The sequence below is a fragment of the Corvus cornix genome, chromosome 8 (genome assembly GCF_000738735.6).
Source record: "Corvus cornix cornix isolate S_Up_H32 chromosome 8, ASM73873v5, whole genome shotgun sequence".
Classification (NCBI taxonomy): Eukaryota; Metazoa; Chordata; class Aves; order Passeriformes; family Corvidae; genus Corvus; species Corvus cornix.
Window position 1 is genome coordinate 5,902,109 of NC_046338.1, and position 19,564 is coordinate 5,921,672.

A 19,564-nucleotide genomic window follows, 5' to 3' on the forward strand; every position below is an offset into this window, starting at 1 on the left:
CGACCCGCCCGCGGATTGGCGGATGCGCCCACTCGTATTTACATACGGGCAGGGCTGGGCACGCAAGGCGTCCTGGGATTTGTAGTCTCCAGGGAGCAGCAGTCACCGGTGCCCCGGGGCAGGGAGTGATGCCCGGTGACCCAAACCCGGGACGCGGCGCTTCCAAACTCGTCACCACTCGCTCTGTCCCCCTCAGCAAAACCTCCCTCACACACTGTGCTTCTGGTCGGTTTTGCCTTTCCGACAGCAGGGCAACTACGGAGAGCAGCGCGACAAAGGGTTTATTTGGGAAGGAGAAAATAAATCAGGAACCACCCCCCTCCACCGCTGCCTGCTCCCGTCGGGATAACGCTGGGGTTTGCCCAGAGGGAGTGACCAGGGCTCTGGGGCCCCGATGCGATGACCCCTGCCCTGGGGCTCCCGGCTCCCTGTACGGAGCCAAACTCGTCCTGAGTCCCCCCGCACCCTTCCCGCCAGGTGCCTCCACGGGCCGAGCCGTGAGGGCGGCGCACCGCCCACATCCGCCACACATCACTTCCTGGGCTTTAAAAAACGGGGAAAAAAAAAAAAGAGGAAAAAAAGAAAAATCCAGCTAAGCGGGTCCTGTCCTGTCTGGAGGTTCGGGGCCGTACCCGGGTGCTGCCGCTGCCCGCGCCGACACCATGAAGGCTCAGCCCGCGGTAGCCTCCGTCTTCTGCCTGTGCCTGGTGCTGGCGGCCTGCGCCGCCTCCGCCGCGGGAGGGCTCGGAAAGGGTCAGACAAACGCTTTCTTCGGGCTTTCCCCAACTTCTGTCCCCACTCGGGGCGGGTCCGATCCCCTTAGCCCGCGGGGGCCGCCGGGCGGGAGCAGAGAGCGCAGCTTCGGGGTCTGGAGGTGCGGGGGGCGCTCTGCGGGGTCTCCGCCGTCGTAGTTCGGTTCTGGCTGAACCCCTCGTCACCGCGGAGCCCTGGGGGAGCAGCCCCTCGGTGCCCCCCGTGCCGAGTGCCCCGTGCCTGCCCAGCCTCCGCCGGGCTCCTGGCAGGCGATGAATGGCCCTTCCCTCCGCCCTCGGCTTCCCTTGCCCTTCGTGACCGCTCCTCACCTCGCTCTTGGCTTACCCAGGCTCCTTGTCTAATTACCGTGTCTAATGGCCCAGTTCACCCGGGGCCTGAGCTTCACCCCAGGTGGTGGCTTTGCCGTAGAGGTAAATCTCCTCAGGGCTGGTTGTAACCAATTTGATCAATTGACAGCAAAGCTGTGGTGTGGATCCCAGCCAGCCATTCACCCTTTAATTCCCTAGATGACTTTCATTCAAAAGAAACACTCTGTAATATGTTGGGCAATGCTTTTAAAAACGTACCGAAGCTCGCCACAAAGTGGGGTTTGTTTTAAATATAGAAAAGCTTTTGAAAAGTGTTTCCCAGCTAGAACAATAGAAAGTTTTCCCTGTTTTAACATTTTGGCCTGAAATAGCTGACGTGTCATTATTCTGGGTAAACGTGACTTCTGCTAATCCAGCTGGTTTTTGCTCTGGGACGTTGAGCTGGTAGAAATGTAGCCCTGTGTCCGAGACTGCCTCAGCAGCTGCTGTGTGGGTGTGAGGGGACATGGACGAGGCATCCCCACCCCACCGCGAGCTCATCTGTTTGATGTGTTGCATCACGTATGTTCCCAGTTGCTCGTATCAGCAGAGAAGATCAGGTAACACAAACACTGTGCCACTGTCCACACCTCCCAGATGCTGAACTGAGGTGCCCCGAGGACTTGGCTGACGCTGTTTTAGGCTTTCTTCAGCTTCTTTGCCATAGTCGTCTACTGGAGACAATGTCCACTTTCCCCTGTGTCAGCACTGGGCAGTCTGTGCCTCCTGATCTCTGTGTAGCTCCTGAGATCTGCTCCCCTCAGCACCCTGAGCACGGTGGGTTGCTGACTAATCCAAACCCTTAGGGATGGGAAGGGGCAAGCCGAGGTTCATGTTTGGCCATCCGGCACCGTAATTGTTAATTACTGGAGCCAAGGTGTTCCAAGAGAGTTCCTCTTTGTACAGCTCCTGGATCCCCTTCATCTCAGCTCTCCAGGTGGCTTTTGGCCACGTGCTGTGTTGGCTACCAAAAAAACCCAACCCTGGCAGTCCCTGCTTTGCATCTGTTAAACATACACTAACTCACTCTTAAATCAATTGACATAACAAGGCTTGTTATCTGTATGCCAGATAAAATATTTCCTGCATTGTTCAGTCACTGTAACTCTCAGAAATCTGTGCAATAGTGTTCTTTCTTGCTCTTCAATGATATTATCAGCAGGAATACTCAGCATAATAGCTTTAGAGCAATTAACGATCATATGTTGGCCTAGGAGTTTTTAAGTTTCAGTTTAGTTTGCCTTTGGTGGGATTTAGGAAGCCAAATGCTGACATGTTTAATTTGTCACTCATCAGATAATAAATGTTCACAGATTGAAAAAGAACGGAGAATAATCAGAAGGCACTTCAATTTTAATATCTGTTTGGGGGATTTTAGTGTCATTTACATACATATATAGAAATATTCATGAGCATGGTATGTTTTTGTTAATTAATTTCAATGGGATTCCTCATATGACTGTGTGGGCTGTATTTGCAGAAGTCTTTCCAGAAGTGGGGCTATAGTTGGCTTTTAAAGAATATAAAATGAGTTGAAAACACTCTTGAGGGTTGGGCTGTTTTCCTCTGTTAGCTGACATGTTAAATTAAGCAGCATTTATAAACCCTTCTCTCTGGCAGGTTTTGGAGATCATATTCATTGGAGAACACTAGAAGATGGGAAGAAAGAGGCAGCAGCCAGGTATGTTTGCTAGTTTTAAATACAGAAATGTGTCTCCAGAAGCATTCACAAAGGTTCTATTTCAGCCCTAAATTTAACCACAGAAAAGAGTCTCTATTAACAAAAATGAGGGTGGTTTAGGAGACTCTTCAGATCCCTACAGCTTATTGGAGAGAAAATACAGAATTTTGTTGACTTTGCCAAGGCACCACCTAGGTTTAATCACTGCAGTCTAATTAAATGATTGAAGCCCTAGCATGCCTTTGAAACAAGGAAATAATTATTACAGTAAAGATACAGTTCTCAAGCACAGAAATGCATATATAAGTGGTGCTCAATCCCCTTGAACTCAGCAGTGCTAAGAGCTTCCCTAAAATTCCCTGTGCCTGTATAGATGAGGCCTCAGCATGAGGTATTTTTCCATCTGCAGAAAAAATCTGGAAGTTTCAAACTGTAGTGAACTGACAGAACCTGATTTGGGTTAAGCTTAAACTCTAAAAAGAACACTGAAAAGGTGAAAAAATGACATTTTTTCTTTTTCTCAGAGTTTCTTGTGCTTCTTGTTAAAATGCAAGAAGGAGAATGGCATGCTTATAAATTCTACTTGTATTTTAACTTTATAACCTAGATCTGACAATGCTGACATGAGTAGAAATTCCTCATGCCTTCCAGGTTTTCTGTTTAATTTAGTTCTGCTCTCAAACTGATCCATCTGGCAAGTTCTACACTGTAGTGCAGAGATTGAATTAACCCAGATGGTACACTTCAGAAGTCTTACAAGTTTTTGTAACTTGCTATTTTAGAATTTTTGGAAAGGAAAAAAAAAAGTAGATTATTTCAGTATCTACAGTTGTAATTGTAGCATTGCTTTGCAGTGCAGCAGAGAAAGCTTTAAAATGAGACAGAGGAGGGTGGGAAGGATGGCAAGGTCTGAGCTCTCAGGTTTAGGCATGATGAGCATTCCTGCTCAAAAAGACACTGCAGCAAGGGATGGAAAGGATGTGAGCTACACTCTCCTTTCTTTGCTGGTGCACAGATCTGCTTGCTGATTTGAGCTGGGCAGCATTTGAGTGATATTAAATTGAAGGATTAGAAGAAACTACTAATAGCAAAGAAAATATAAACCTAGAAAGTACTTTTCCCCCCCTAAATCTGACCATAAATCAGGAGATGAAAAATTACACGAAATTATCTGGGATGCATCTGAGATGCACCAGAGCCGGCGGTCTAGGAAGTTTCAAGCCTTCGATTTCAATTCTGTAAACTGCACAATGTCGGAGGATGCTGGGGACTTTGCGGTTTTGAGTTCCCTGCGGGCGAGGGCGGGGTCCCGGCGTTCCAACAACTGCTGCGATGGCGTTTTTGAGCCGGTGGCTTCGCAGGACGCTGTCGCGGTGCCAGAGCCGTGCTGGGGCGAGGCGATTCCCCGCACCTGTGGGGAGAAGGAGCGCGCCGAGGGCCGCACGGGGGCGGCCGCGCGGGGCCTGTCCCGGGCGCTGCGCGGGGCCGGGCCGGGCTCTGGGCGTGTGTGACCGGCGGAAGCAGTCGCGCCGCGTCCGGGGCGGGCGCCGCTGGCGGGGCGATGCCGCTGGTGGTGCTGTGCGGGCGGCCGGGCAGCGGCAAGAGCCGGCGGGCGGCCGAGCTGCGGGAGGCGCTGGGCGGCCCGGAGCGGCCGGCGCACGTCGTGGCCGAGGCGGAGGGCGGCCGGGCGGCGCTGCGGGCCGAGGTGGAGCGGCGGCTGAGCCGGCGGGACGTGGTGATCGTGGACGCGGGCAACGAGCTGCGGAGCATCCGCTACGAGCTGTACTGCGCGGCACGGCAGGCGGGCACGGCGCGTTGCCTCCTGCACTGCGCCGGTGGCGCGGGCGGCCCCGACGAGCCGCCCTTCGAGGAGCCCGACCCGAGCTGCCGCTGGGACAGGCCGCTGTTCACGGTGCGCGGGGAGGAGCCGCTGCCGCTGGGCGCCATCCGCGCCGCGCTGTTCGAGAGCGCCCCGCCGCCGCCGCACCGCGCCACCCGCACGCAGCCGCTGCAGTCCTGCGGCTTCCTGCACCAGCTGGACCGCGTCACCCAGGACGTGCTGGCCGCCGTCCTGGCCGCGCAGAGGAGCGGGGCCCAGCCCGGAGAGACCATCCGCGTCCCCGGCGTGGCCGAGGGGCTGGTGCTGAGCCGGCCCGTGAGCGTGGCCGAGCTGAGCCGGCTGCGGAGGCAGTTCATCAGCTACACCAAGATGCAGCCCAGCGATGAAAACCTGCCCCAGCTGGCCAGCATGTTCCTGCAGTACCTGAGCCGCAGCATCCAGTGAAGTGTCACCTGTGCCACCCAGCAGCGGCGGTGGTCGGGCCCCGAAGTACTCGCAGCGGGAAGGATGTGCCTTCAGTCACAGACCCCCCAGAGCCTGCGTCCCAACCGTCGGGGATCGGATCCCTTGGCAGCAGCAGTTCTGGGAAGATGGGCACCGTGTCCCTGCAGCGGCCGAGCCAGCTGCATCGCTGGGAGGATCTCTAGGGAAGCAGTTCCCACCCTTGCGTTCTCCCCAGTGGCATCTTGCAAAAAGGGAGAGCTACTGGTGCATCCCCAAACAAGTGAAGTCTCCTGTGGAGACATAAACCCCAGTAATCGAATAGTGTGACATGAAAGTGCAAAAGGTGATGACTGTAGTGAAAACTTTACCCTCCACATTGGTGTGTGTATGCCTGGAATAAGAAGATTGTTTTTCCTGGGCTGCCTCCAGATAATGTCAAACTGCAGAAGAGACTTCAGGTCCAGAACTGGAACAGGCTGTATTTTTAGGATGTGACTGTTTCAGAAAATCTGACTGAACCCAAGAGAGATTTGCAGCTCTGCACTGCAGAAGGGTGTTGGCTTAACAAACTCAAACTTCTCTGTTTCAGGTCTAATAATAAAATGTGTGCCTTAAATGGAGTAAAGTCTTAATTTACCTGCAGGACTATTTTGCTGAAATAATTTTCCATGTTTTTTTTCTTCAAGGTCATCATTATACACCCTTAAAAACACAAATTGCTTAAGAACGAGTGCTCTCATACAAAAAATGAGCTGACAGTGTCTGTTCTGTGTGAAACTCATAAGTCTGTACCAGCTGTGATGGGTAGCTAAGTTTCCAATAATTTTGGGTACAGCTTATATAAACTCACTTTCTGGTGGATGCTTCATTCTTCATGCTAATAAATTATGGCTTTTGGTTTTAATTGTACGTGTAGTGCTCCCTGGGAGGACATGGTAAAGTGGGGCAGGAAGGGTTACTTCAGTTACAGTGTCTGTCTGACACACCAGCTGCTAAAGGGATTTATTCATTGCAGAACTGAGAAATGACTACAAAAATGTTTTAATGTAAATAAGTTTGTCTTACCAGTGAACAAAGCTGAGAAAACACTTCAATTATCTCAAACCTCTGTGAGTTCTCACTGACGAAGAGTTGGTATTTCAAGGATGTGAGCACTTCCATTTAAAACCTGCTTTTAAGGTTTCTCTTTAAAAAGTGTGTTGCAGTACTGACCACCAGACAATTGAGCTCTTTCAACATGAATCACTGATCCTTGGTGATAAGACAATCTCAAATCCAGTCTTAAATCAGCCTCTCCTCAAGAAAGAAGCAAAGTAATTTTGGACTCTATAGAAACAATGAAAAGAAATGGTTTTTCATCATCAGGGAGAGGGCAATGACACAATGCAAGCTTTACGAGGGAAGTGTGTATTCTTGCTCCTTACTGCAAATATATATAAAGGTGATGACATATCAGTTCATTATATATGGGAAACTTGTGTTTGAACAATTCTAAATATTAATGGCTTCCTTTCCACCCTTTCCTTGTTCTGAAGTTCATTACTGAACACTGCTAAGTAGAGATTTCCTTTCATACCTATTTACAGCTAAAGAAAAACTCATATATCAGTTCTGTTAGTAATTAATGTAGTTGTTGTTGTGTGCAAAGGTGTTAATAATCTGTGTATGAAAATTTGACTGTTTTTACCCCCTAATATGGTTCAGAGTTTACAGTAGGAGAAAACTTGGAGTTTGCTTTGCTTGGCATATCCCAAAAGAAGTATCCACATAGGGTGTTCTCTCCAGATTTCTTCCTCTCATTCACCTAGTTTTAGGCTGTTCTTACTGTTCTGGAAGCCGTATCATTATTATATGGAAACTTAACCTCTGGGTAGCATAGCTAGTAAAGTTAAATGAATTATTTGGAAAGAGAGAAAGCAAAAATAACTTTGGTCCTTTTGCACTGCACTTTATTTAGGCTGCAGGTCCTCACAGGCCTTTTCTCCTTCTTAGTCCTGGCACCTGACACATCCATCACAATCAGTTTCAACATACAAATGCGTGGGAAGCCATGCAGGCAGCCAGAGGGTTTGCTGGGTTATTGGGTTTGGTGGTTTCTCAGTGGAGGGCCTTAGTCACAGGAGGTGACTGAGACACGTGGGCTATAATGGGGAGGGGGATGGATTGTCACCCACTGCATTGCCTTAAGCAGCCACGAAAATCCTTCCTGACGTCTCTCAAGCAGCTGCTGTCATTAACCATTTCCAGTAATCTGGGAAAAAAAACATGACCAGTTGTGTATCTGAGAAATCTAAACTACTAAGAGAAAGTTTCTTCCTCTACACAAGCAGTTATTGACTGGCAGCTATAATAAATTATTACATGTTTTAAGATTGGAAAACTTTTTGCAAGACAGTCTTAGAGCACCACATAATCTCTTTACACCTCACTTATTTACTGTTACATTTAGCTTTTGAGGAAGCCTTGACTGTTAAAATGTACGTGTAATAGAATTTCTTTGACAATTTTCTTTTTTCTTTTTGTTAGTGGTTTGCCTCTTATGGTTATCATCCACAAGTCGTGGTGTGGAGCTTGCAAAGGTAAGTGCATTGAATACTAGAGCTTGCTGAAATTTCTCATGAACCTTTGTATACAACTCATGTAGCCATGAGAAATGTGAACTTTGCATCCAAAATGTAACCAATGGTATTTGTATTTCATTGAGAGTGGCATAATATGGCAGTGTCATAGCAAACAAGCTGGGTGTGGGCCTAAGTCTTAAAGGATGAGGTAGTTGAGTGGGAGTGGTGGTTTACAGCAGGATTTCTGCTTCTGTTGCACTGGATCAAATATAACCACCTATGCTGGGCAGGCTTCATCCCATGGCTGCCCAGCAAGAATTGCTTCAGGTACCTCCTGTTCTGTGCCTAGCTTTAAGGGTTGGATACATACATTCCATTTACTCACTGCTAATTGAAAAGTGCCACTTCTCTAGAGGGAGGGATGAAGTGGAAATTGATACTGACCTGAAAATCTGAAATATTTTCCACTGGTTTTACATACCTCTTATTTTTATTTTTTTCCTTAGCTTTAAAGCCAAAGTTTGCTGAATCCAAGGAGATCTCTGAACTTGCCCATAATTTTGTTATGGTCAACCTTGAGGTAGGCTGCCCTCTGCTCTGTATCCATGTTCTGCCTAGCTGAAATGAAACATTTGCAATCAGACATTTGCAGGCTGACTCAACTGGTTGCATCCTGTTTTGTGTACATCCTAAATCCTGCACTTCTGAATAGGCATTCAGGATTGATTGATAGAACTTATTGTTTTAAAAAGACTTTCTTCAGTCTGGCTACTTTAATTGTGTTTATAAACCTGGCTCTCTGCCACTGTCTCTTTAACAGTTTGTACCTTGTGTGATTCAGTTTCCATGAAAAAGGAATTTATGTTCATTCTCTCAGTATGTATCAAACAGTCCTATACCAGAGTGGGGTGGGTAATGCAAATTGACAGACCAGAAAAAAATATTATTTTCACAAAAGATACTTCCATAGGTAAAAATAACTTTCTTTCCTTTGAGAGTGGAGGATAATGCAGTTACTTAGGATATGTTCAAAATGGAAGTTGCCCAAGGTAGAAGGAATCTGAAGGCAAGAACTTGTTTCTGTAAAAAGCACCGTGTTTTGTTAGGTATCTTGCTAATATCTTCCCTCTCTCCTGCTTTGCTATGTAGGATGATGAAGAGCCAAAGGATGAAGCCTTTAGTCCTGATGGAGGTTACATTCCCAGAATCCTTTTCATGGGTAAGGCATCCACAGCTGTTGTGTCCATTCACAGCACTGGGTTCTGTTCTTCCTCTTTCCACCTAAATTTCCTGTTGGATTTCTTGTTTCATAGACCCCAGTGGAAAAGTCCATCCAGAAATCATAAATGAGAGAGGAAACCCCAGCTACAAGTATTTCTATACCAATGCTGATCAAGGTATGTACCAAGTAGTTTGAAGTGCATTTTTAGTGAGATGAAGCTTTGGCAGTGGAGAAAAATGATGGTACTTTGAAGTGCCATAGCTGGGAGTGGTTAAATACAGTGTGAGTGAGTCATTCTCTAATGCCTGAGGAACCATATTCAGGATCATGATTCTCCTTAATACCTACTAAAAGCCTGTAGGACCCAATTTTGTCTCCAGTTGTGGCATGGGAAATCATGGAATTCGCATGATCCAGCTGCACATAGTTGGGAAAAGTGTGCTGGACTGGTTTTTATCTTACAGATTAATCTGTAGACCTACATTCTGTAACTGTGTTGTTTTAAAACACTTTCATTACCAGTTCACCTTGATGTTTTCACCCTGAGATTAATAGTTGGTATCTCTCTGTGTAATCTTTCAGTTGTCCAAGGCATGAAGGAGGCCCAGGAGAAGCTGACAGGCGATGCTTTCAAACAAAAGCACCTGGGAGATGAACTATAATGAATACACTGAATAATACCTTTTCATCACTTCAAAACTAAGAGGAAATGATTAAACAGACCAAGAATGTAGATGCACTGAAGGGACATAATTCCCCTGTCAACAATGTTAGGTTAAACCCTATTTGGAGTTCACACACACACAACAGTTACTTACGGTGTTTTCTCTGCCTGGCAGTTTGCACTGTGATGGTTCTGTGCAAGTGGGTAATGTGCAAACACATCTTTTTGTGTGTTTGTGCAACCACTAATATTTGGTGTTAAAAGGGAGGTGTGTAGGGAAAACACTATTTGAGGACAATGTGATGGGAAAAACTAGAAGTAGCCATCATTTTCACACTTAATCAGGGTTGAATCTCTTTTCTCACTGGTATTATGTGATCCCATAGTTTTTACTGGGCATTCCCATCACTGGGGCATGTTCCTGGGCCAGTTGTTTTCTAGATATCCAAACCCATCAATTCTGCCGCTACACCAAGTAGAATACATTTCATGAATGGCCAAGTAGCATGTGAATTATCAGCTCTGCAAATGCATTTTTGTGTAAAACTGTGTGATTCATCTTTTTTTGCCGTTGGGCAGAAATTTAACTTTTTCCTTATGCACTCACCTTTTGATTGTTCCATCAAGTCAGGGTGGGTTATGTTGAAGCTTTACGGGGTTTCCCCTCTTATTCTTTGAATGTTTTTGGCGAATGCCTTGCCATCACATTGTACTGTATTTTTGTACCAGGGTGAAAAAAAATTAAACCTTTTTAAACATAAACATGCAGAGAGTGTTTTGTGGTTTGGGGCATAGCTTCATATTCTTAAGCATGGGGGGATATATTTTTGTTTGTGTTGCAGTGGTTATTAATGTTGAATGTCACAGCTGAAGGTTTCCCCTTTTTATAATTAAAAAGCATCAATTGTTTTACCATATAACTACAATTCAGCCATTCTTACGCTACCCACATTGTTGAAGGCAATGTGTTTATTTACTGGAACTGAAAAGAGGAATAGAGGGGAGTAAAATCACCCCTCTTGACCTGCTGGGGACACTTTTTCTAATGCAGCCCAGCATGCTGTGGGCTTTTGTCACACGAGTGCGTTGCCGGCTCGTGGTCAGCTTGTTCTCCACCTGGATTCCCATGTTCTCCTGCGCAGCAGATTTCCAGACTGTACTGGTGCAGGTGAAGGACTTTGGATTTCCTTTTCTTGAACTTCTGACAACCCTCTCTGCCCATTTCTCCAGCCTGTTGAGGTCCTCAGTGGCAGCACGACCACTGTTATGTGGATATCAGCTCCTCTCCCCAGCTTTGTATCATCTGCCAGTTTGCTCAGAGTTAGGTGTTAAAAAGTACCAACCAAGGGTACTCCACTAATGATGAGCCCCTTTTAGCCCAGCAGTTCTGCCAGTTTTCCATCCATCTTGCTGCCCATTTATTTAGGTTGTACTTCATCAGTTTGTCTATGGGGATGCTTTGGGAGACAGTGTTGAAAGCCATAGTAAAGCCAAAATAAACACCGCCTACTGCTCTCCCCTCCACCACCAAATTAGTAATCTAAAGCAAAAAATCCTGTCCAAAAGACACTTGCCATAACTTCCCATAACAAACATGGAGATAACTTTCTGCAGATACTTTTTGAAGAGCTATCTGAGGACATTAGGTGGGGAAAATTGTTTTATACAATAAACTCGACTTGTCTACTGAGTCCATTTTTACTGTTCAGCAGCATTAGTTACTTTCCAGACCAGCCTGTCTAAGGAATTTTAGGCACCAAAACTCAACTGGGCACTAAAAGACAAGGACTCAGTGGAAATAATGGGATTATTACACATTGCAATTACCCTGCTCAGCTGCTGAAAGTTACTCTACAGGCTTTATCCTCTGCTTCTCCTGCAAATTGTCTAATAAATTAATGATGGAATTTAATTCAGCAGCTACTCTCAAGTCATATCAGCCTCAAAGTAAATCTATATAAGCCTTAAAAAAGGATTTTGCTGTGCTAAATATTCCTTTTTTCCTCAGCTTTATCAGTTGATCAAATAAAAAATAGTTCCTATCTGATGCTGATTTAATTCAGAGCTTTAGATTGACATGACTAAAAAATCATTGCTATGGCTTTTTACCTGCCACCAGGGGGAGGACTCTGCGTGTTCATCTGGTATAGGATTCAACAAATCATAATTAAAAAACAACCTCTGATGCAAATTAGCAGGGTGCACCTCTGTGGATTTCCATGCACAGTTTTGCAGCACCTCTGCCCTGCTCTTATCTCTGCAGCCTGTGAGATGTACACCAAGTGTTCCTTTCTTTGCAAAATGCTCTGATGTCTGAAGGAATGTGGCCTCAAAGTAATTTTTAGAAAGTTCTTCATCCAGAGACATCACCCTTCAGTGACAGGTACAGGCAATGTGCTTCATCTTTTACATTTAAGACCACCCTGATTCAAAGTTATCCTCCTTCATGTCTTCTCTCATGCATCTCCTCTCCTTCCGTACTTCATGCCTTCCAGACTTAGTACCTTGGAAGGAAAAATCTATTTCATGACACTTTTTCCTTTGTTCTTTGGCTGCCTCCTTTCTCTCTAATCCTAATAAAAAATCTGTATGTTCAGACATGGTGAGCTGGTACAGCTTCCCCGCCCTCTCTTCCATTTGCTTTTTCCTGGACCATGCTTTTGTCCTCCGTAGCAGGATGGAGCTTGGCACTTGCTGGCCTGCTTGGTGTCTAGCTGGGGTCTCAGTAGAATATGACATAAGTGCTGTCAGCTTGATTGCTAGGGACAGCTGATTAACTTGTGTAAAAGCTGCTTCATGTCTCTGGATTGCAGGGTGAACCTTCTTTTGATCTGTCACTCAAGTAGTTTCCTCTGTCTTACCTGTTAGTTTTATACCTGGACTTTTTTTTTTTTTTGCCATCTCCTGCTGCAGATTCTTTACATCCTTCTTCTTTATAATCTTGATAAAGTGGTACAGATGGCTGGCATTTTCTTCTGTGCAGAGGGATCCACCCAGCAGTTACTTTATGTATGTTGTGTGACTTTATGCACACAAGCAAGTCCCCAGGGCTTAGAGAAGCTGCTTGCAGGTCAGTGTTTGCTGTAGTTGTGTTTGAAGTTAATGATACACTGCAGCACTGCTCAGTAACCAAGGCCTCAGATTAGTTTGCCCCCATCAGCTTTGTTTCTTGTGCTGCCCATCTGTGTATGACTTGCAGTAACTTACATAATAACTTATTTAGATGCATCTAGAAATCCCCTTGGATTCTCAGCTTCTTCTCCTATGGTTATGTAGCGGGTTCAGTCTGAAACTGGGTGGAAACCCACTACAGGAGATAAAAAACCCAAAGACACTTCAAAATTCTTAGTATAGACCCAGAAAACTGCCAGGCCAAATTAATCTCATGTAAACAAACATGCTGTCAGTTCCCTTTCTCCCACAAACAACCTACACAGGAAAAAAAACCCCAAAGTTAATTAGGGAGTGCCTGGATTGCAGCTCCCATCTGGCTGCCTGGGAGCAGAGGTTACTTTGCACACCTGAGGCTGGACAGCATATAAGGAAGTGTCAGCTGGAGACTCGGGAAACCTTTCCTTTGCCATGTTTAGCAGCAGGGAACAAAAGTGCAACAACCAAGAATGCCTGCAGGGCCAGAGTGTCCCATCTGTCATCCTGACATGCTGAGTTTAGGAGTCATCTACTTCAAACACACTTTTGTCCCCATGTCTGTCTGCCTGCCACTGTCTAGCCTGTATCAAACTGCTAATGAGCTTCGTTCACTCAGACCTCACTTAGAGCTCCTGTAATGAATAGCTCTGAAGTGAAATATTATTAAAACCCTATGAATGAGGTCATAAATCCTTGGAAACGTCTCACCTTTTGGCAAGAGGAGAGGTATTTGCATTTATGTTATGCTGTGATATTTATTTGCAGCTGACATGGTATTATGCCTGCTTGGGTTTGCCCACCCAGGAGAACCACTCCAGGGCTATTCCTTGACAACCGTCGCTATAGGTGGATCAAAACTTGATGCCTGAGGATGGAGATTCAGAAAGCAATAAAGATGGAATTACTCTGAACAGAGCTCTCTCCAGAGAGTGGGATGAAAAGGGGAAGTCACTGCAAATTCATGCTCGTTTCAAAGATGGCAAAGCCAAAGATGAAGTTTCTCTAAAAGGTTGCATCCCCTTTCCAGACAGCTAGTGTAAGTTGTCTTTGGCACTGACTGGAGAGGGAAGGTTGCTGCCTGGAGGGAAGGAACCAGGAAACAATAATGAAGGTATGTCTAAATGTTAAAAGTCACTTTGTCTCAAAACTACTTGGTATATTAACCCATTCCCACTTTCCTCCTCGAAGAAACAGGTGCTGATTTGTTAAGCAGTTAATCAAATAAACTCAGTTTGCTTTTCCTCTCTAAGTTTGTCTAGAGTAAGGTGTGGCTGTGCACAGTTCCCAGGCCTGCCATTGTCCAGGGAGCACCACTCCTGCCATTGCAGCACCAGCCTGGTGCCACCACGTCAGCACCATCTGAGGAGGAGGAATCTCCACTGACAAGTGCCAGCCAGCCCCTGTGACCTGTCACAGCAGTGGGAACAGGGGCCAAAACTTGAGTGATCTTCTCTAAGCTGTGAAAAATGTCATGGCACAGTTTTGTGATGGTGAAATCTGCAGTAAGTTCCTTTGATTAGGGACAAAAAAAATAGAGACCCCAAACTTACCTGCTCACAACTATGCTGGAAGCAGGGACTGGCTGACCTGTGCTTACAGCATTCCAGGTTATGACTCAGAGCAGTGAGGGAGGCTGTTACACACTATGCCGTGCTGGCTCTCATCCCAGGATGGGGCAGAGACATCAGGCAAAATGCAGGGAGCAGGCAGCATGTGGGAGCAGACAGGATGGGGGGAGCAGGCAGGATTTGGGGAGAAGGCAGGGTACAACCTGGGCACGGGATCTCAAGTGGGTGGGTGCCGCTCCCGTGTTCTCTTTTCCTCCAGCAAAGACAGGTGTCTCCTCCATTTCCCATGTCTCTGCTGTGATGTGGGGAATGAAGGGGAGCCAGCTTCCTAGAGTTTCCACCGTCTCTAAAGGTCATGATCCCATTGTTACCACTCCAAGTCAGGGCAAGGGAGGACCTGGGGCAGAGCTGAAGGGGCAGGAGCGTGTGGACTGAGTTTGGCTAAGGCTGTAGGTAACTGGCTGCTGATTAGTTATAATTTGCTGGTATACGCTCATTTTTGGATCAGTTTGCACATGCACAGCATGAAGTAGGTAGATTTGCTGCAGAAATATTAATTGATAAGAACTGCAGATGTTCTCCCTGCTTTTTGAGAGTGCTTCAGGTCACAACATAACATGCTGTGCATAAAAGAAGCTGCACTGGCAGCACAGTCAAATATGGATGTCACTTTATTGTGCTATTTCTGATATTATGAACAGTGTTCAAAGAGCCATTTGTGAGGATTTGGGTACGTTAGTGCTGTTAAAGGGAATGAAATTTGCACACATTCTGGGGACACAGCATGGGCCATACACACTTTTCATTCCACACTGAAGTGGAGAAGCACCTGGGTGAGTGCTGCCTATTCAGACAAGGAGGATTTTGTTTGTGGGTGGCATGTTTTTACCTGGCTGCCCTGGACAACAGCTGATTTAAGTGTTTCAGTGCTGCTCTTGCTTTAAGAATAAACAAATCAATACATAAATTGATAAATTTATTTTTTAAAAATCCCTTTTTAGAAAAGAGGTTACTGAAAATATTAAATTTGTTACTTTAGATCAATTGCACTGTGTGAGGATGCACTGTTTTGAATTAAAAATGTTGAGAGAGTAGTTGAGTATGTATATTGTGCTTGATAAATGTGCTCTCATGACTGCTGTGAGAGAGTGAGATAGATCCACATGTCAGAAAACAAGATAAAGCACAGCATCTGCTCTTCCCTTCCACCTCCGTGTGCTTGTGGGAGTTCTTTCCTGTTTCCTTATTTCCCCATCTATAAATCTAAAATAACAAAGACCTCCCCCACTGGAAGTTGTGTAAGCAATTCATGACTGTACAACAGTAAAACCTGGAAGGGAAGTGCACTAGGAGAGCAAAAAATATTCGCTTCATAAATTATAGAAACATGGCTAAACAAAGTGATAGCAAAAATCACTACATATTCTCCTGTCTCCTAATTATCTGGGTGCATCCCTTCTTTTGGTTATCCCTGACTAAGAAAGGGCATGCATGTAAACACTGGCATTTCAGGGGTGGCATGAAATCTGGAAAAGCCTTTGGAAATTAGGATTGAACAGTGGCTCTGCTCTTGTGGCTGTGGTTATGGGATGTCAAATCAGGTGATCTCTATCAGATGCCCAAGTGAGCCTGAGCCATAATACGTCCTTTGTATCAAAGGTGCAGATATGTGCCCTTGATCACCTGCATTCTGTGTAGGTGCTTTATGGGATCACCACGGTTTTCTAGACTGAGCATCAGTCAGCAGACTGAGAGAAAAGCTCTACCCATGCTGGGTTGACAAGAAGTCAGGTTTTGGCAAAGGCAGAAATCACCTATCCCAGAGCAACAAGAGGATTGCAAGGAGCTAGAAAGACTTTTGTAGGTGTCAAGCCTGCTAGACTGTCTTTGAAATACTTGTAATGAGTTTGGGATTTTGTTATGCTGTTGATTATTTCCAGTTGCCTACACAAAGCTGATACCTTGCTTACGGCTTAAATCAGGGCCTGGCTTATATAACAATAATTTTAGTTGGGGTTTTGATGGCAAATACACATTTTCATTCTAGATGAGGATAGAAAATGACTCTGATGTTGGGTAGAATTGTCCCCTGGGCCACCTAGCAGATAGCTCCGATTTGAGTAAAATGGAGAAGCTGTATGGCATCTTTGATCTGCAGAGAGAAGAGGTGTTCCTTACAGCTGCTCAGCATCTCTCCTGTGATTGTTCCTAAAATGCTCACCTGGGCTATATGCTAGCTATGTAGCCCTGCTGTGCTCCCTGGCTTTCTGCATTCTCGTGATACTGGTAACTAATCAACTGCCCTGGGCAAAACGTAGCAATAAATCAAATCGTCAGACACCTTTAAAGTGGCTGAACTGTTATAAAGCTCAAGCTGCTCCAAGGGCTGGTTGACCTAAGAGCCAGCCCAAAGATCACTGAAGATCAGAACTGAGGATCAGATACTGAAGATCACCAGACGTGCAAAAAGCTTTTACAAGTGGACAAAACAATCCCTGGGCTGTGTGGGCAGTGTCCAGGCTGTCAAAGTGCTGCACATCAAACACAAAGGCACAATGAGACTGAGCAGAAAGCAGCAGTACTCTGGGGGACGAAGCAGGGTGAAGAGATATCCACACCCCCAAGTTTTAGGGATGCCCTGAGTTCAGAGGTACTCCCTGAAGACAGAAACCCTGCAAATCCCGTACCTCTATGCAGCTCCTGCTCTGGCCTCCCCTCACAAGGAACCTCTCTCCTGGGGCCCAACAAGACCCTTCTGTTGTGCTCAGGCACTTATTAAATCCTGCCATCTTTGCTGGTTGTTAGGGAAGCACCTTGTTAGTTATGTCAGCCATAATGATTAAAATGTTTTTAAAAACCCAATATTTTGTTCATTCTGTCTAGGGCATAATTTCTGAAGGCTATTTTGGTTTCCTGGCAAGGAATAGACCACAGTCAGATCTCTCTGGGGTCTGCAGGGTTTTAAAGCCAAGAGAGTCCACCACAACCTCTTCATCAGACCTCCTTCATGTGAGTGACTTAGATTGCAGCCACTACCTCAGTTTTTGTCTTCTTACCAGCAAAAATGTAGCGCCTGATGCCACAGCCGCCGTCCCTAGGCTTCAGAGTTAACAGTTCTACCGACGAGAATTCCAGCCCGTGCGGAAAGTGCGACAAGAATGGCAAGTTTGGGTCGTACCGGGGATGTTTTTCCCGCCCGCGGGGGCTCCAGGAACGCCTGAGACAATTCCCATACCCGCGTTCCCCACCGGCCCCCGCCCCCGCCCCGCCGCGCTCCGCCCCCGGGGCCGCCCCAGGTACCGGCGGGGGGGCGGCTCCCGCCACGCGAGCAGCGGCCGCGGGACTGCTCGGCTCGCCTCGGCTCGGCTCGGCTCGGCTCGGCTCGGCTCGGCTCGGCTCGGCTCGGCTCGGCTCGGCTCGGCTCGGCTCGGCTCGGCTCGGCTCGGCTCGATTTGCTTCGCTTCGGCTCGTCCCGGCTCGGCTCGGCGCCGTCGCTCCTACGCCGCAGGTAAGAGCCGTGGCCCCTCTGAGGGGGCTCCTCCTGCGCCGTCGGGGCTGCTTCTCCTCGAAGGTGACGGGGAGGGGGCTGGCGGTGTTCCGCGCCTCATGTCCCCATCGGGACCCACAAACGCCTCCTGCCCTCCTTGCACCGAGCGTCGGGGCCGTCCCCGGGCTCTGCGGGACGGGAGCCGGGGCGGGCGGCAGGAGGTGCCCGGCGGGTGAGCGCCGGGTGGGTGCTCCGTGCCCCGAGGTGTGGTGTAACGGGCAGCCCTCGACAGCGGCGGGGCGGAGAGGGCAACAGCAGTTCCATCTCTAAAATAAACATTTCCCAGCAATGAGAGGCGATATATTATTGCTTTATCTCTAAAATACCCTCAGCTCCGTGGTGGGGAGGCGGGAGAGCGGGGCCTTCCCGGCTGTTCTCCAGCTGGTGCGTAACCCGCCCGTTCCCGTCACCCCGGGCAGTGCCCGCCTCGGGGAGGGGGAACAGGTAACAATAACCCAAGTGCTCGGCGATGGAGCACTGCCGGGAAACTAGGCATCCGCTGTCGTCGTGGCTACTCGGGGCAGGGCAGGGATCCACTGTTGCCGGACTGCACAGCCCACCCAGCTCCCACCGCAGAGCCGCTGCCCGGCCGAGCAGGCGGAGGAGCGGACTTGCCCGGACCCACACTGCCCTATAGCCCTGGGCAGCGAGCCCACCGCACAAAGCCAGACGGATCCATCTTCTAATTTAGTTCATAAAAAGTATAAACTCTCTAGTTTGTCCAGTTTATGCTGTACAAAACACATATGGTATATTTTTGCCATCCGTTCTGAGACGACGCATTGGTTTTCCGCGCTGTTTTCTCCGTGCTTGCCAGCAGCCCGGCAGTGTCGTTGACGAGCGCGGTAACATCAGCCTGTGGGACCGCAGCGGGACCGCCAACACCGGCACGAGTGGCTCCACCTTTCTGCCTCCCAAGGTTCTGTCTCCACGCTGTCCTTTCCTTCTTACAAGCAACGACGTGTTGTATGCTTGTGCAGTGCATCAGGTTGATCTGACCTAAATTAAGTGTAACTTCAAACAAACAAACAAAACCTGGGGGTTAATTTTAATCTGAATTTTCCCATGTCCTGAGACAATATAAGACAGGGGTCTCAGAACATGTTTCTATGAAATTCTTTGGTGACAAATCTGGTTTTGACTTCTCCTGCTTTGTTGCTTGCTTATTACTCACCCAGTGCTGCACTCTCAGTTGTGCAAATAACAGTTTGCAGGGCTTCACAGTTACCTGGATTAGCTCTGGGTTCAAGTAACATCCTCTTGTGAATGTTTTTTTTTTCCCTCCAAGGGTAAAAATGTCCCTGGAACTATAATTTTGATCTGTGTGTTTGTAACTGTACCCAGATCACTGAAGCACTGGTATTGGGTTATAGAGGGTACAAAATTGAATTCATACACTGCTGTATGGAAGTGTGTAACTAAAAGGCTTTTATTTCCTGTTGTTTGTGCTTACTATCCTGGGGGTGGTTGTGTATGCATTTACTGAGACTTCACTGCTTTCAGGACAGTTTTATCAGAACAATTTATAGGATAACTCAGAAGAGAGACAAATAAACCAATATTAAAATCAAGCTTCCTTTGCAATTTTGACAAAATTTTGCTGCCCTCCTGCAGACCCAATATATTTTCAGGTGACAAAGTGAGAAGACTTACTAGCTTTAGGTTTTAATAGCAGTAGTTCTTGTGTGTAGCAAAGAAGTGCATTCAGTATTTGTTAACATAACGGTGGTTGTCATTGTCATGTAGTGGTCGTGTTAGCTGTGTAG

General features: G+C 47.0%; 3 protein-coding genes across 5 annotated transcripts in view; all 3 read left to right on the forward strand.

Annotated features, from left to right (window-relative positions):
- The first annotated feature begins 528 nt into the window (after positions 1-528).
- TXNDC12 (thioredoxin domain containing 12) lies at positions 529-10,297 on the forward strand. Its single transcript, XM_039555745.1, has 7 exons — positions 529-753; positions 2,742-2,802; positions 7,613-7,665; positions 8,154-8,227; positions 8,797-8,866; positions 8,961-9,044; positions 9,452-10,297. The coding sequence occupies exons 1-7, from the start codon at positions 663-665 to the stop codon at positions 9,529-9,531; spliced, it is 513 nt and encodes a 170-aa protein (XP_039411679.1). The 5' UTR covers positions 529-662; the 3' UTR covers positions 9,532-10,297.
- On the forward strand, positions 4,313-5,990 carry KTI12 (KTI12 chromatin associated homolog). Its single transcript, XM_039555744.1, has one exon. The coding sequence runs from the start codon at positions 4,364-4,366 to the stop codon at positions 5,084-5,086; it is 723 nt and encodes a 240-aa protein (XP_039411678.1). The 5' UTR covers positions 4,313-4,363; the 3' UTR covers positions 5,087-5,990.
- Positions 10,298-17,671: 7,374 nt separating the features above from the next.
- The window catches only part of RAB3B (RAB3B, member RAS oncogene family), a 50,916-nt gene continuing 49,023 nt past the window's right edge, over positions 17,672-19,564 (forward strand). The window contains exon 1 of one of the 3 annotated variants that reach the window (XM_039556579.1): positions 17,672-17,759. The gene's annotated coding sequence lies outside the window, so the exon portion shown is untranslated. Of the gene's footprint in view, positions 17,760-18,615; positions 18,718-19,564 lie in introns of those variants that run through there. The other 2 variants (XM_039556578.1, XM_019291884.3) reach the window with 2 other exon arrangements.

What these genes read in the sequence shown, in the direction of transcription:
- TXNDC12 (XM_039555745.1), top strand. Translation starts at nt 663, where the DNA reads ATGAAGGCTCAGCCCGCGGTAGCCTCCGTCTTCTGCCTGTGCCTGGTG. An exon ending in AAGAAAGAGGCAGCAGCCAG is followed by an intron (nt 2,803 to 7,612) that starts GTATGTTTGCTA and finishes TCTTTTTGTTAG; the next exon opens with TGGTTTGCCTCTTATGGTTA. An exon ending in CTATACCAATGCTGATCAAG is followed by an intron (nt 9,045 to 9,451) that starts GTATGTACCAAG and finishes GTAATCTTTCAG; the next exon opens with TTGTCCAAGGCATGAAGGAG.
- KTI12 (XM_039555744.1), top strand. Translation starts at nt 4,364, where the DNA reads ATGCCGCTGGTGGTGCTGTGCGGGCGGCCGGGCAGCGGCAAGAGCCGG.